A 17,139-nucleotide genomic window follows, 5' to 3' on the forward strand; every position below is an offset into this window, starting at 1 on the left:
ATGGATGAGTGAGGAAATGGTCAGTGAGGCATGGGGTTGTGGGGAGTCATCTACCCACATTGTTATGTTTGGGAATTCAGCTCAGCCCCGTTCCCACTCCAGCCTCCACACTGACACATACAGAGCAATCAAAATGATGGCCAATGGGGCAGGGTTTGCAAGTAGTTAGAATTGTGTGGACTTTACAGTGAAGCCAGTTCTCTATAAACTTGTAAAACTGGTTGACGTTGTAGTACTGCATTGTCTGTAGAGCAGAGTGAATAATTACAAAGAATAATTTATTTGGTACATTTATTGTGAGCGATTTCAGAAGTGAGAGGTAATGAATGGAAGATGATGATGAGGAAGTTATGACAAATGGTCATGTTCAAAGTTGGGAAGATTATACTCCTTGGAAACCTATTTTTCAGATTTAGTAAATATATTCAGTATTATGGCAAAAGTTGTATTTTTAATTGCATGGATATGCCTTTGAGACTCTTAGATAGTGTCTCAAAATGGAAACAACTCGATCTATTTAGGTTAGTGAAGAGAAGACTAAGAAGTGTATATGGGGAAAAGATTTCAGATTGTAGAGGGCTCTTTAATTTAGCAGAAAAAGGCATAACAATATCCACTGGTTGAAAACTGAAGCTAGACAAATTCATACTAGAAATAGGGAAGAATTTTATAGCAATGAGTATAATTAACTATTGTAACAGTTTACCTCTCCATCCCTTGGAGTCTTCGAACCAAGACTGCATGTCTTTCTAAAACAGATGATCGATGCAGATATTACTGGGTAAGGTTCTATAGCTTGTATTATGCAGATCAGACTAGATTATAATAGTCCCTGATGGCCTTTAAAAAAATATCTATGAATACGGTGGGGTGAGGGCAAAGTAAAAGTTCCCTGGAAGTTTTTCTGGAGCCAGCTTTCTGCCCTGAAGCTTCAACCCCTCTTCCATGTAGAGATGTTAGTTATTTTCTATTTCTGGTCAGGTGAGTGAGGCACAGTATGTGACCCAGCAGCAGAGGAGGTTTATGGGAGAGGAGACATTTGTGTCTCCTGAATACAGGACTGAAGTGAGCTGGATGAAGTTCATCATTTGCAGCCAGAAACCATAGTCTTGAAACAAAGCACATACCATGTAGCTACCTGCTGTAAGGCTAAGAGGACGAAAGTAGATCACATCACCACATACTTTCATCAACCAAATTTAGCCTCCTCAAAAAAAGATATCAAGTTAGTTTGACAGAATCTATTTTTCATAAACACACGTTGACTGGCATTAATTATATTACCCTCTTTTAATTCTTTATTAATCAACTCCCGTATCAGCCGCTCCATTATCTTGCCTGTGATCAAAGTCAGACTGGCAGGCCTATACTTACCCGGGTCACCCCATTACTAATTTTAAATACTGGTACAACACTAGCTCTCTTCCAGTCTTCTGAAACTTCCCCAGTGTACCAAGAATGATTGAAAAGTCAACATTAACAGTTCAGCAAGCTCCTCAGCCCAAACCTTGCCCTCTATTGGTGCCTCCACATTATTTAGTTGCAGCACATACATTTTCCAGGCTGCTAGCCAATTCGGGACAGTCTATTTGCAATGATCTCTTTAGCCAAGCATACCACCTCTGCTCCCTATCCAGAGGATGCACCCCCACCAGATGGCATCTCTCACTGTCCTGCTTTGCTTTACCTATGTGCCTGGAACCTTCTCCCTCTCTGTGCAGAATTCTGTGGCAGGACAGCATATACATCTTGTGACATTCTATACCTTGGGGGAGCGTACTGTAACCCCCATAGTCCTCATTTTCATATAATTGTGATCTTATATATATATAGCATGCCTTGTAAGGTATCAGGGGAAAGGTTATGATCTGCTGAAAGTAATTTCTCTATCCGTAGATGTGTATCATTAATGCATATGAAGTTATGAGAACTGTGTTGTATGGTGGTCACTAAAAACATGCTGTAAGTTGGGGGATCAGCCAGATATTTGCTCCCCAGAGGCAACAGCAAGAAAAGTAACCAACGCCCAGGCAGGGTGTCAAACAACCCATCAACAGCCACTGTCCAGCAAGGGAGCTACAATGCAATGACTCACCTATATGTGGCCAAACCAGTGTGTAAGCAGTGTCAGGATGAGCTCCACCCTGACATCTGGTGGTGAGGTGTGGCAAGTTGTGGAAAAGAACTTCAGGGGCCGATCTCATTTGCATAGGCACACCCACCACGCCTAGAATGAGACCATAGCTGCTCAAATGGTCACTTTGGCTGCTGTGGGATCCCCAGCGTCTCTGTTATTGGAGCAGGAAGAATAAATTGTTATTACCCTGATTATGGGAACTGTGCTTGGAACTGTACGTGGCCTTTTGTTATGATGGAGGGATTCACCATCAACTAAGTAGCACTCGCTAGGCAAGGATCATGGGTTCCAAAACTGTGTGAATAGAGAGAGGCTGGGGACAAGTATTAATACTTGGTGGTATGGGCCCCTTGGTGAGGGCCTTACATGCTAATTGCACTTCTGCCTCTCTCCACTGTGGAATATCAGAGCTACTTTTGATTTCATTAGAAGTCTAGTTATAGGCTGCTGAGCTCACTTTGGGCTGACAGTGCACCAGCACTGGGGCTCCCCTACTACAAGGTGAATTCACCTAAGAGCTGAAATCACTGAGTGTTGTGTTAGGTAGTGGGGGAGCCTGAAGATATATTGTGGCGCAGTTTGCGGGACGGCTGGTGAAGCAGTTCGACGCGGAGCAGCGTGTGGATGGCAGGAGCTGCTTGTGGGCCGTGGAGCTGAGCGAAGGAGTTCGTGGGGCGGCTGGCGGAGTGGAGCGCAGCTGAGCGAAGGAGTTCGTGGGGCGGCTGACGGAGCGGAGTGCAGCTGAGCGAAGGAGTTTGTGGGGCGGTGAGCGGAGCGGAGCGCCGCTATGGAGCTATGGGGCGGTCAGCCTCAGATCATGTAAGGTGCCTCTTACCCCCGTCCCATTTCCACCCAGGTTGGGAGGTAAAGCTCCGCAGATAAACTTTCGAACTCTGGGGCTGCCCTGACCAGGGACAGAGACTTTTGGGGCATTGGACTTTTGGGACTTTGGGTGATTTGGGTTGCTGGACTCAAGAACCAAAGGGAAAAGGGCATGCCCCAATTTGCCTGGGGTGGGTTTTTTTTTTTGCTCATGGGTTGTGTTATGAATCCTGTTGGTGGTGTTTCCCCAACATAATGCCACATTGTTTCTCTCTGTTATTAAAAGGCTTTTGCTACACTCAGACTATGTGCTTGCGAGAGGGGAAGTATTGCCTCTTGGAGGCGCCCAGCAGGGGTGGTATATATATTTGTCCCAGGTCACTGGGTGGGGGCTCGAGCCGGTTTGCATTGTGTTATTGGAATGGATCCCCTAGATATTGAACCCGGCCCTTGTTGCTGCCAACTCTGACGGGCAGAAGGGTTACAAGTGGAATTGCTCAACCTTGCTGGGTGACTCAGCAATGCCCCCCAGACATGCCTGAACTTGTGCTCCCCAAGCACATGGACTGAGGGTATAAAACAGAGCGGATACATACTGGGACCTTCTCCTGCCCCCACCTATGCTGCAAGCAACCAAGACACTGAGAAGAAGACAAGTCTCCAACACAGGAGATTGGCCCAGGATTAAGGAACAAACCTGTATATTAAGGACTACAATAGCCAGTGGGGTGAGAAAAACTACTTAATCTACTTGTTGTCCAGTCTAATAGGGTTGAGAGTTTAGACCGTGTGCTTATATTTTATTTCTTTTGGTAACTAACTCTGACTTTTTGCCTATCACTTTTAGACTTTAGGAATTAAAGACTAGTCTTTAATTAAAGATTATGTCATGTGATGAAACCTCCAGGAATATGTCCAACCAAAATTGGCAACCCCAACCTTAGGGATAATGGCAGCATGGGTGAACTTGTATTTTGGTGTTCCCCCATCACCCCTGGCCCCCACAGGCTCCCCACCCTCCCATCACCTCTGGGCCCAGCTGCCTCCCCTCAGTGCTTAATTTGTATTGAAAGAGGTGCCAGAGCTCAGTCCCAGCACAAATTAAGCACTGGCAGGGCAGCCTGATAGCGGCAGCTGCTGGCCAGGCCTCCAGTTCTGAAGGCAACACCACAGCCAGCAGCAGTGCAGAAGTAAGGGTGGCATGGTATATGGCCATCCTTACTTCTGCGCTGCTGTGGTGGCTCGTGGTGCCTGGCACTCTGACTGAGGCTCAAGGCTAGCTTTGCGCTATCACATGGGGACTTCATCTTGCCAGAGCCCATTGCCCTCCTGCAGCCCTCCGGCCACTCTTGGTTCACCAAGGATACCATTTCAGATTTTGGCAGGGTGGGGCAACTTTAACCATTATTCCAGAGGCCAGTTAGGCACCTAAAAACTCTAGGATTATTTTTGTAGATAATAACTTAGGAATTAGCTGACAGGAGCACTGTATTTAACTCCTATATAAAGAAAGAAAGAATACATACAAACTCCAATTAAAGCCATATTTTAAATTTATATGTAAATTTAGAACAATCAAGAGATAATACAGCAAGATACTCCCAATCTCAAGCCTTCAAGTATCAATTCTGGAGCTCTAACATAGAAATCAGAAACATAAGTTTGATACTTTGTAAACTATCTTTAGTAGAGATAAATAAAAATAAATAAAATATGCTTAAAATCTCTAACAGACAAATTCTAGGTCACTGCCGTTATCTACTCTATTGTAGTTAATTGATTTTCACTCCATGAAAAACATATTTTCTTAATTTTAACATATGTGATTAAGGTTTATTTCTCTTTTATTAAGAACGAGGATTTATTTTTCTAATTATTTTGGCATTTATGTTTACCAATCACAATCATGTACGTGCCTCACTAACATTTGACATTATCATTGCTATCTGTATCATACTTGGAACTGCATCTATTTTCATACAAATTTTAAGTTATTTTACAGATGTAACTAAAATTACAATTTGAAAATAAGCGATCTTCATCTGCATAGTGTCTAAAATTATGTGTTTAGCTAATGTTTTTTAAACGGGCACTGCTAAGACGAGTACAAGCTAAATTTACATTCTAGAAGGATACTATTCTTTGATTGTACCATTTTAAATAATGAATGGCAAAGCACAATATGATAATAAAAGTAATAATGATAATTACTCCAGCCAGGACAGGTTAGGCATTTTAGAACTCACAACTCAAAGAATTAAATTTAAGCATAAGAGATAAATAAAATTATGAAATGCACAGACCAATCAAAAAACTAAAATAACAGCACTGTAATCCTTAAAGAACTCTGAAAGAATAAAATTATAGAGAATATATGTGCATTGCACATTTCAACATGCAGTACCAAGAAGTAATAAGAACAATAACAATAATACAATTGTATTTGCGGGGGGGAGTGTGTGTATTGGGGGAGTGAGAGAGAGATAAAGTGTGTGTGTGTGTGTGTGTGAGAGACAGAGAGAGAGTGTCAGACAGACAGAGTGTGTGTGTTGGGGGAGTGACAGAGAGACAAAATGTGTGTCTTGGGGGAGTGTGAGAGACAGCGCACTGTCATTTTAAGCACAGCACTCACTAGTCTGAAGGCTTGTTCAGACAGCAGCCCCGGCCAGCAGCTCCCACTTCTGACTCAGAAGCAGCAGTACAGACTACCCTCACCCCAGCTCAGAGGAGACCGGGTACACAGTTAGGGGAAAGGGGACACCCCAACATCAGCCTCCCACTGCCCCGCTCTGCACAACAGACCCCTGGGAACAGCTTGGCCAGAGGCTGCCCCAAAGTGTGGGGCCGGAGCTGCAGCTGGCTGCAGATGGCAGCAGAGCCAAGCAGCAGGGGGAGGAAAGGAACCCCTGCTCTGGAGGCGCCCCCCCTTAGAATGGCACCGTGGGCAGTCGCCTAGTCCGCCCACCCCTAAAGCTAGCCCATAATTTGATTCATCTGCACTGCAACAAAGGAAATTAGTTTGTTTCAAGTGCGTTTATTTTGAGATAAACAAGAATATGACAAGCATATTTTTTCATATTAGTGTACTGTTACATAATTTATTGTTATTGTACTAATAAACAAAAGAAGAAAGCACAGTCTTATGAACTAATCTGACAGTACTATATTCTATTTTATGCCAGTCTACTGTACTTAGGCACCATATAGAAAAAAATACAAATTGGAAAAATGATACCAAGATTTTACATACATTGTGATTGGTCCTGCAATTGATTGCACATCGAAAAAGCAGTCCACTGCATACTGTTAATTACAACATCAGGGCCTATCAGCATTAGTACAAATCTCTTTGATTTTCTAGTTGTCAGCTCTGAGAGGAGAGTGCAGTAGGGACTGCCTGAGTATTTGTCACGGAAATGCTGTCTACAGTAGAATATTTCTGACATTTTTCTAGCTAGTATTTTCTTATTATATGATTTTTACCTAAAGCCAGATAAGCCATGTAAAAAGAAAACATTCTAACATTGATATTTCTGAAAGTGGAAATTCTAAAACATTTTTTTTTTAAAGTCAAGTAAAAAAATGAATAAAACCTTTGTAAATTGATTAGTCCTGAAACTTAATCTTATTAACATAGAAGAAAACATATTCTTTTCTATTCATGCATTTAAAGATACTATATGGTCTTTGAGTGACAGACAGCCACATTCTACATGATGAAAGAATAAAACTCTTTGTTGTGTTTGTGATAACAATGAAAGATTAAAAACAGTATGTTGTGCCTAATAGCTGATTTAGGACTGAATTGCACCACTAAACCAAACCTTTTTTTTTACAACTGATAACAATGTAAATAGATTAATATTAGATAATCCGTTTTCATGCACAGATTGCTTTTATGTCAATACTGATTAATTTCATATTCAATAAATTTTCCTAAGAGTTACATTAAAATCGTGTGTGTTAAAGTGAGTTAGTATTAGGGTTTTATTTACTTTATGCTATCAGCCTTGTAGCCTTGTAAAAGCAGTGCAAAACTTTTAAATGCAATTGCTACATTGAGGCAAACCTGCCCCCCCCAGCCAAACAAAAAAGACTGTGGATATGTAAAAACAAGCAGAATTGTGCTCCATTAATCATGACTTTTTAGGGCCTAATTCAACAACAAAACAACAACAAAATCATTCTTCACAACATAGAAATCTACAGACATGAGGCCAGGGAGGCTACAGATTGCTTGCATAACCCATAGCTGTATTAAAACTTATTATTTAATTCTAGAATTTGATTCAGGTAGAATTCCAAAGTCTCATGGTGTTTACATTTACCATTGTAACATTTTGTAACTGGCTGTAGCTCTGTGCTATTGCATGCATTCCTTTTAATTTTTTTAAAGCCACACCCCGGGGGCAATATTTTTTCAGTACTGCATGCCAGTCTAGCAGAACTGGATAGGATTAATTTCTGCCCCATACCATGCCCAAATTTTATGAAAAGTGCATTATTAACAAGTAATACATAATTAAGCTGAAATCTGTACTCTGGCAAAAAAGTTACAGAAACACAATGCTATATATTAAGTAGCATTGTATTACCTAACATGATACAAGTATTAGCTAATACTTTGCCATTTTATTTTCATTATATTGTACACAATTAGACATCTTAAAATCAGGAAATTTTATTAAACTGAATCAGTAAGATTATAACAGTAAGACTTACAGCTGTTGGACATCAGTACCTCTTAATTAACAGCAATCAATAATTCACATTATCCTATATCACAACTGCGACTTATAGTTGTTTTTAAATGACAGCTTTGTTGACTCATGAGTACTTACAACCTGTACATTCCACACTTATGCAACTGTTCTGCTACAAAGTGCATTCTCATCCCTGTTTTAACACAAATTTCATATAATATTCATTTTCTAAAAACAAATTCACATCCCCACCACATGGAAATAATTTTTCACCACTGCCAAAAGGCACATTCACTAGAATGAAAAAAAAAATTCTTTAAATGAAAGGCACATCTCAAAATAAATATAAACAACACACTTCTTTAAATACACATTCTTTAACATATACTTTTATAGGCCAGATGACAGTGTAAGTCAACCCTTAAAACAAAACACATACTGAAAAAGTGGTTGAAAAAAATCCATGAATAGATCAGCAAATCAAGTGAAAAAACCCAATGGTGATTCAGTGCATAGTGCTGCAAGTGAAAGCTACATAGTTTACCTGTGTTATGTCGTTTTTCACACACAATATCTAGGAAAAATAGTAGCAACCAAATGCTGAAGTTTTTTCTTTCCTTCAGTTTTTTATCCTAGCGTATCTCGACTCCGAAATTGCTTCCAGAGCTCTCTTAAATGTTCGCTTGTTACAGTCGTCACACAAACATAGTAATCCTTCAAACCATATTTTGGGGTCTCCTGTTAAAAATGAACAAGTATAGAATTAGAAACAGACAATGTGCATTAAATTCCTTGACACTAGATTATATTTTACAGGTGTTCATACAAACTAGGTAAATTTTTCATTACTACAACCAGGAAGTGCTAAATCCTCAGATTAGGGAGAGAAGACAGGCGAAGTAATATCTTTTATTGGACAAACTTCTGTTGAGAGAAACAAGCTTTCGAGCTTACACAGAGCTCTTTTTCAGGTCTGATATGCAGATCCTTGCACATGAACATGGTTGTGGATCTGTCTGAAGGTAAGTAAGCAGTTTCCAGAACTGCACCTCCACCACAAGCACATGGTTAGTATTCACCCAATAACTTAGTCTATATTGGTAGCTAAATGAAAACATATCCTTTTGTTCAGAAGTCTCCTGCTTTTAAGATAATTTCTTCATTTTCATAGCTGTATCAAAAGGTTCACATTTTTACACAATAAAATAAAAATACCAAAATATCTTGGTGCTTGTAGAAGACTCATGGCAATGGCTATAGCCAAGTATAAAATGAAGGCAGATAATACACAAACTTTCTTGCACTGTTATGTCAATTCTGAACTATGAGATTTCTGTTATTTCAATCCTGGAGCATCCTATAAAAAATTACTATTCTGCTGAATGGTACTGCAGTTCTGAGACATTGACAAATACCCAGAAGAGAGTAGGCTGAATAGGGAGCAAGGATGGTCTAGTGCAGGGGTCTCAAATGCACAGCCTGCGGGGTTATTTCCTGCGGCCCGCCAAGCTCCCTGTGCCTCCCTGGAGTTATTTCCTGCGGGCCGCCAAGCTCCCCGCCCCCTGCACCCCCTCCTCCCAGTGCTCCGTGTCCCCGCTCCTCTGCCTACCTTCAGGCACTTCCCGCTGCCAAACAGCTGTTTGGTGGTGCTTAGTGCTTTCCAGGGGGAAGGAAGGGGGAGGAGTGGGGAGTCGCGCGCTCAGAGGAGGAGGAGGAGAAGAGGCGGGGCTGGGGCAGGGATTTGGGGAAGGGGTTGGAATGGGGGTGGGGAAGGGGTGGGAAGAGGTGGGGCAGGGGCGGGGCCTCGTGGAAGGAGTGGAATGGGGGCAGGGCTGGGGGCAGCGGAGGGGTGTGTGTGTGTCAGTGATGCGGCCCTCGGGCCAATGTACTAGTCCTCATGTGGCCCTCCTGGTGATTGGAGTTTGAGATCCCTGGTCTAGTGATTAGGGCTCTAACATGGGACCCAGAAGCCTAGGGTTCAATTCCCTGTTCTGCAAGACTTCCTGTGTGACCTCTGACACATCACTGAGTCGGTTACTTAGTTCCCTGGTCACATGCATCTTGTGTAATTTACTTACATACATTAACGATAAACAAAAGATCAGGTACTACAGGGGCAAGGTAACCATAGATTTATCTTTACTTTTAAATTTGTAAGATAAATTCATCAATTGTTCCTGGGCATAAATTCAATATTTTTAAAATACACTTAGAAACCACGCTACTCTAGCCATTTATCTATGTATTTCTAATGTGCCAGCACTGCTGTAGTTAGTCTCAGTATATCAAATTAGGAGAATTTTTGCCTCTAAAAATCACACTCTCCAATGTTTTCACCCTTTTCTAAGTGAGTGTATTGTCTTGTTTTTTTAGACTATTTAATATACTCACTCTATGTATTTAGATGCACAACCCAATTTGCCCCTTTGTAAAATGTATGAAAAGAAAAATGGGTCTCGTATTGTATTTTTAAAGGCCCTCAACTGAGAACTTCCAAGATGAAAAATTACCTTATCTAGTTTGATGGCCTGCAATCCAGCACATTTAGATGAGGAAAAGCTTCATACGTGCACTCTGAAGGTTCTTAACATGGCCTTTCCAAATCTGATCTGAAGTAAATGTAGCTACCGTAACAAATAAGCCGCTGCTGCCACTGCACGCCACTGGCGGCAGCATGTCAGGGATATGTAGTTATACTTCCCAGTGAAAAGCAAGCTGTGGGAAAGACTCTGGCAGCAGGGAAAGGCTCTGGCAGCTGATACTTGTGTTGAGAGGCGTAATGTCAATATGCTTTCTAGAAGAAATGGGAGATGCTAGCTCCCTCTTACGTGGCTGGGAACACAGTCCATAGTCAGCAGTCAAATAACAAATACCCCTGTGTAACAAACACTGACTGAAGTACAGCACATTTTGGAATGTAAGATTCTTCCTTGCAGAGCTTAAAACTAGATTTTCTTCAGTTATGAATCCAATATGATCTAAAATTTTCTCTAAAAATTATGAGTGAAAAATAGTTGAGAGAATTAAACAATAAACCAAACAAACTGTGTCATTACTATATTCAATCTTTTTATCCAATATAATCCATCTACTTTACAAGACTATTGTTCACACAACACTAAAACTGGATTTGTAATCCCAGTTTTCTGCACAATCAGTAAAGAGAAGTCATTGCTCACCTTTCAGTTTGCCTGCCTCAGAGAAACGACCTAGCAACAATGTTTCCGAGACAATTATCTGGTTTTCCTAATATTGCTTGTTATGATGGTCGAGTTTAAGTGTATAAAAAGATAGCCTTTTATTACGAGAATTGTACATTGGGAATGCATAGAAATTAAAGGTTTTTAAAACCTTTACCACATGACAAATCTAAATCTTGTTTGTATAAAACATTTATATTCGATAAGAAACTGAATAAGAAAACATAAATTAGCTTTTAGAATTCATACTTATAATATCAGTCTTCCATTGTCTTTTCTTAACAGTTTCTTGTCCCCTTTCCTCCTCAACCAAATGAACTCCTACTGATGCTAATTCACGTGCTATGCCTTGCAGGGACAGCCACAGAGAAAGAGAGACAAAATCTGCAAGACTATTGTTAACTGTTTGAACCAGGCGAAGTTTGGATCTTGTTCCCCAAAGACAGATTTCATTATTTATTATAAGGGTAGCATGCTTCATGCTGTGAAGCAAATGTCATTAGTGCAGTTTAGAGATATGTAACACATAGCAGAATGTGCTTCTGTTTCTTTTTGGGTACAGATTCCAAGTGTGGTATAATCAGTGATAAGCATGCCAAATATTTAAATATCTTTTATTACTGCTCTAAGTTTACCATACAAATCGTATCAAAGTATAGACTAAAGTCTTTACATTTATATTTGGAACAACAGTAAAATTGAGAGTTATCATATTGCATCTAACCTTGGGTGATCTATATGGCAGATTTTTATATTGCAGACATACTATGTGTTTCTTTGTACATGAGGTTGGTGTTTAAATTAATTAATTTTCTGAAATAAATGTTCAGTTTCACACTGGCTAATGGCTCTGCCTTTATTCTCTTTTCAATTATTCTGTAGTTTAGTTTTGCAATGACTTTTTAAAAGGGTATATAAACTCACTTTCATTCCATAATACGTATAGTGTGAATAGTGCAGGTTCTATTGTCCCCAAGACAACTCTCAGAGCAGCAGGCTCAAAATCACATCACTTATGTTTTTAATTAATAAAGTTGGCCAAAGCTTGCTTCAATTTCAGCTCAACAATCTTCATAACATGGATTAGTATTATAAATGAATGTAACATCTTTTATCCAAAAGGAACTAAAATTACCTCACAAAGTACATATGGTATGTTTCATACATCACTACTGAAATGCAACTGCCACTAGGGTCGAGGGCATTAACCAATTGGTGCACATTAAGGGAAGGGGGAGTTTTAGCTTCAGCAAAGAAAGTTAAAAGACCAACTCTTGCAAGAAGCCCCAAGAGAATGCCCAGGTACATCAGACAGGACTTCAGTTTTTCAGTCTCACCTGAAAGAGTCTACACATAGATAAACTGAATACCATGCAGTGTACTATGTCAGAAGGATGAATTAACTCTGCTTGGATTTAAAACTCTGGTTTCAGGGAGTATGGGCACTTATACTTGATGCTTAGATCACAAAGCCTCTCATGTCAACAGAATTTTACTAGGTTTAATATTAATGTTTTGGAGTTCTTCTGAGTGATAACGTTTTGTTCCAATTTGGTAAATACTTACTATTGAAACTCACTAAAAAGGCACAGTAAATGTACAGCACTTTACCAATCTATTTAAGACCTGATACCTGCCCTGAAGTTACAGTCTAAAGTATAAAGAGACAAACAAAGGTATGTCAAGGCATATAACAGTACAGGAAAAGGAGGATGCGTACGGACTATTGGGGAAGAGAAAACAAAGTACTCCTGGAAGAAACTGCAGGATTGGGGTTTTAGTTAACGAGAGATTGAATAAGGTAGGAACAAAGGAAAGAAAGATAATGCTCAGGTTACCAAACTGGGAATCAAAATAGTGAGCCTTAGAGGTGATGTGAAGATAAAATTAATCTAAAATAATTCTTACCCTGTGTGACTAACCAGTTAGATTATTAAATTGAAAGAATTTTAAAAATCACTTTGTTTTTACCACTTCACCTGTCATTTAAACTTCACTTCACTTGTGCAGAGAAACTAGAGTTTTGCCTGTTTAGAATGAGTTACTTTCCAGTTCTGAGGCACTAACACAATACTGCAGTATTTGGGTTGGACCCACACATAGGATTTTTAAACTACAAAGTGTAACCAAAATGTAGTTTTCTTTTTTGGAAATAAAGTCCTACTGATTCTAAGTTTCATATGTGACAGTGTGGGATATGTCTGAGTCAAATTTTGAGCTCTATCTTGTGTGTGTGTGTGTGTGGAAATTTTGGATACAGACAGCACAAGCCTGCACATACCCAAAGATAACCTATTGTACTACACTCCTGAGAGTGGCTCTGCCCAGCAAAGGTGTTGGATACCTTGCTGATGGACTAACACTAAGGGTACATCTACACAGCATTTGGGAGGTATAATTCTCAGCTCATGTAGACCTGCACGCACTAGCTCTGCTTGAGCTAGCATACTAAAATTAGCAGCATAGCTGCAGCTACACAGGTGTTGGCTCAGACTAGCTGCCCGAGTACAATCCCACCTGAGTCCCTGGGCACATACGCAGGCAGCTAGCCTGAGCGGCTGCCCATGCCCACACTGCTGTTTTTAGGCACTAGTTCAAGCAGAGCTAGAGCATGTACATCTACCCAAGCGGGGAATGACAAACTGCTATATAGATGTTCCCCTTAGGAGCCACTAAAATCCCAATCAGGGGCCAACAACTTTGTTTGCAACAATAGGCTTTCTACACAAGGTCCTGAAGGGGAAAAGGGGGAAGCATGACTGGTGGGCATGTAGCTTCTCAGTCTGAGTAAATGGCTAACAGACAGTGGCCTCATTCTGCTCTGTGCAGGGAATGATAATGGCCACAAGTAAAAACAACTTGAAGGAGAGAGGAGAGGAGGAACTCTGTGCAGCCTGAAACACTGACAAACCTCAGACTCACAGGAAGGGTAGATCAGCCTAAGGGAGGGTGCTTCTCAAGGGGTTTTGTGGTTTTCAAAGATCTGTAACTCTTAAGTGCTTTAAGTGTAAAGTAATTATGCTTAAGAAATTCTATTGCTAAGCATGTGTTCCTTGCTTTCCTGCTATGTTGTTCCCAAGTGGGTTAAACTAGAAGCTAAGAGCCTAGGTGGAGCTCTACAGCAGTGTGTGTAAATGACTGTGGATGGAGAGTGGCCTGTTTGGGAGGCCTCAGACTCTGATTTCAGAGTCTATGGCAGCTGGATGGCAGCATCTCATGTTCCAAGGAAGGACATAAGACAGGTGGTCCGAGTCTGGCCTACGGTTCCAGAGCTAAAACAGTTACTACACTCTAGCCAGACCCAGTTGGTTTGGAAGCACATGGGACCTAGCAATTGTTTCCACTTGCAACAGACTAGTGATTGTACAGTGGTGTGTAGGGCCAGATTCTAACAGGCCCCTTTCCCCCCCATGAAACTATGTTTGGGACCTAAACTAGTTGTTAATGCCCCATGAGTAGCTACTATACAAGTATTATTTCACCTTCCTCTGTAGCACGGGTCACTTGCTGGAGGATTCTCTGAACCTTGAAGTCTTTAAACCATGATTTGAGGACTTTAATAGCTCACACATAGGTGAGAGGTTTATTGCAGGAGTGGGTGGGTGAGATTCTGTGGCCTGCAGGAGGTCAGACTAGATGATCATAATGGTCCCTTCTGACCTTAATATCTATGAGTCTATTATGTACAGAAAGGAAAAAAAATTGGCATTTATGACCTTAAATCACAAAAAAGCATGAACACACACTTTCAATGGAAAGATAGTTCAAGCAGCAATGTTAGAAATACACCAAGCTATTAAAAATATGTACACTTTCAAACTAAAGTGGAATTAAATTAAATAATGATTTCTCAGTGGGAGAAGGGAAAATCTACCTTTACTATAGATGTCTTTAGTACCATATATATCATACAGAGTTATCTGAAGCATGAATAAAACTAGTTACAGAACAGACAGAAAATACTAACAGAAACTCACAAAATCTGTGCTGTGGGAGAGGGAGAAGAAGTGTTTTCTTGAATACAGTACAAACAAAGCAATAAGCCAACAAAACAACGATAGCCTGAAATAGAATTATATGACCTTGTAAAATATTATGATGATCACATTCTGATAATCTATTCCTTAATTCTGTAATGGCAAAACAGAACAGTGGCAGTTTAACATGCAGCCATTCCCATCAGCATGCTGGCACACTTAGAAAGACTAAGCAGCTAACACATACCGTAACTTATCTGCTATAGAGTTCCTTCTTCACGCAGGCTTTGAAAGTGGTATACCTCTGTACAGTTTTGTATCCCTGTGGAGCAGAAGATGGAGAAGTGTGCAGATGCAGACAACATGTGAAGGCAGCCAGAGGTAAGCATAAGACAACAGTGGCATGAAAATACAAAAGAATGGGGATTAAACGACAAATAGCTAGAAGTTAGTCAGAGTAAATAGTCAATTATAGGTAAAACTTTTTTTATCATTCAGTCTTTATATTTCAAATGAATTGTAATTGAAGATAAAATTTATAAAGGAGAGGGAAATGGTTTAGCATTACAGTTTTAAAAATAAAATATATGAAAACCATTATCTTCAATCAAACAAAAAACAAGGAAAACAGTTTTCATTGTTATGCCTTCCTATTATATAATATTTGTACAAGCTTTTAACAAAAAACCTATGGCAATATTCTGACTGACCACTGGGTGGCAGTTAAATACATCAGATTATCTCAAAAACGGTTTTCAAATTAAACCCTCTCTCTCAGGTTATAACAGTTTTCTTTTAATGTCAAGTCCCATACTTGAAAAAGAGATATAAATTCTTTTATATAATATAAAACCTATTAGACAGTCAACTGTTTTATGTCTATGCTAGTTTCTTAAATATTCCATTTATGAAGGCAGGTACTGAAAATTTAGTTTTCATAATGTTTTAATTGTTATAGACATCTAATTTATAGTGTTAAGTAACCCAGTTAGACAAGTAGACAGTGTAAGACAATGGAAGAGAAAATGACTGTGTATACTTGTTAATTTTGTATAAAGATTAGTATCTGGTCTTCTCTCCAACCCCATAACTTTCTGTCCTTTAACTGACATTCAAGTGAACGATCCCTTTTATAGAGCAAAACCTACAGTCCTGGCAGAATCTTTTTAGAATTCCAGTTTCACTTAGCCTCGTGCTTTATTAAGTGCACTTGCTTTATTCAGGCTTCATGTGGCCACAGAACACTTTGTGCTAAAATACTTACTATTAATTGTAATAACCATAAGCTTCTTTGAGGCAAAACATCCCCAATAAAACAGAATTTTTAAACAATCTCAATTATTAGGAAATATTGCTCTAACAACTAATCAAAAGAACAGAATATTATTTTTTCCTTTCAAGGCAGCACTCAAAGTTAAGAGGATTTTTTACTTTTATTAATCAACATTAGTATGTCAAAACAGTCACATGACATGTCAATTCAAAAGGTACAATTGCAGGGTCTCTAAAATGTAGCAAATTGAAGCTTACTTGGCCATTATGAAAAACTACAGTAAAAACTGCAGGGTTTTATAACTAACATGAGAAGCTAGCATACAGGAGGGTCTCTGATTGTAGGGAATCATCTATAATTGCAATAATAATTGTATTATTTACATTAGACAAAAAAGAAATGCCATCTAGAAAAGCCACACTCCAAACAGATGCCTGCTGTTATTTAGTTTCTATTACTTTTTCTTACTAGATATTTTAAACTAATAACAAAGACTGATGTGACTTATGAGGGTGTATGGATGTACGGCATTTCACATTAAAATATTAAAACACTGCATCTGGACTTTATAAATTGAAATTTGATCTTCATTAAGTTTGACCAGCCAAATACTTCTCTGCAGATATAAAATATTGTATCAGCAGAAGCTATTAGTCTTCTTTTATCCATAAAAGCTAACAAACAGAATGTTAGTAACCATTAGGAAAGGGATCCACAATATGATAGAAAATATCGTAATGCCACTATATAAATCCATGTATGCCCACACCTTGAATTCTGGCTGCAGTTCTGGTTAGCCCATCTCAAAAAAGGTGTATTGGAAAAAGTAGGGAGAAATTTATGGAGGGGATGGTATGATGGGATCTTTGACTATTAGAGGTAAATATGCCCAATGCCCTGTGATGGGACACTAGATAGGGTGGGATCTGAGTTACTACAGAGAATTCTTTCCTGGGTGTCTGGCTGGTGAGTCTTGCCCACATGCTCAGGGTTTAGCTGATCACCATATTTGGGGTCGGGAAGGAAT

General features: G+C 39.6%; 1 protein-coding gene across 1 annotated transcript in view; it reads right to left on the reverse strand.

The window, feature by feature from the left end:
* Positions 1-8,289: 8,289 nt before the first annotated feature.
* The window catches only part of MICU3 (mitochondrial calcium uptake 3), a 149,293-nt gene continuing 140,443 nt past the window's right edge, over positions 8,290-17,139 (reverse strand). Inside the window, exon 14 of the mRNA XM_077814568.1 lies at positions 8,290-8,400. Within this exon, the coding sequence (XP_077670694.1) occupies positions 8,290-8,400 (111 nt within the window). The remainder of the gene's footprint in view (positions 8,401-17,139) is intronic.

Source organism: Eretmochelys imbricata, chromosome 4 (genome assembly GCF_965152235.1).
Source record: "Eretmochelys imbricata isolate rEreImb1 chromosome 4, rEreImb1.hap1, whole genome shotgun sequence".
In the NCBI taxonomy this organism is placed as follows: Eukaryota; Metazoa; Chordata; order Testudines; family Cheloniidae; genus Eretmochelys; species Eretmochelys imbricata.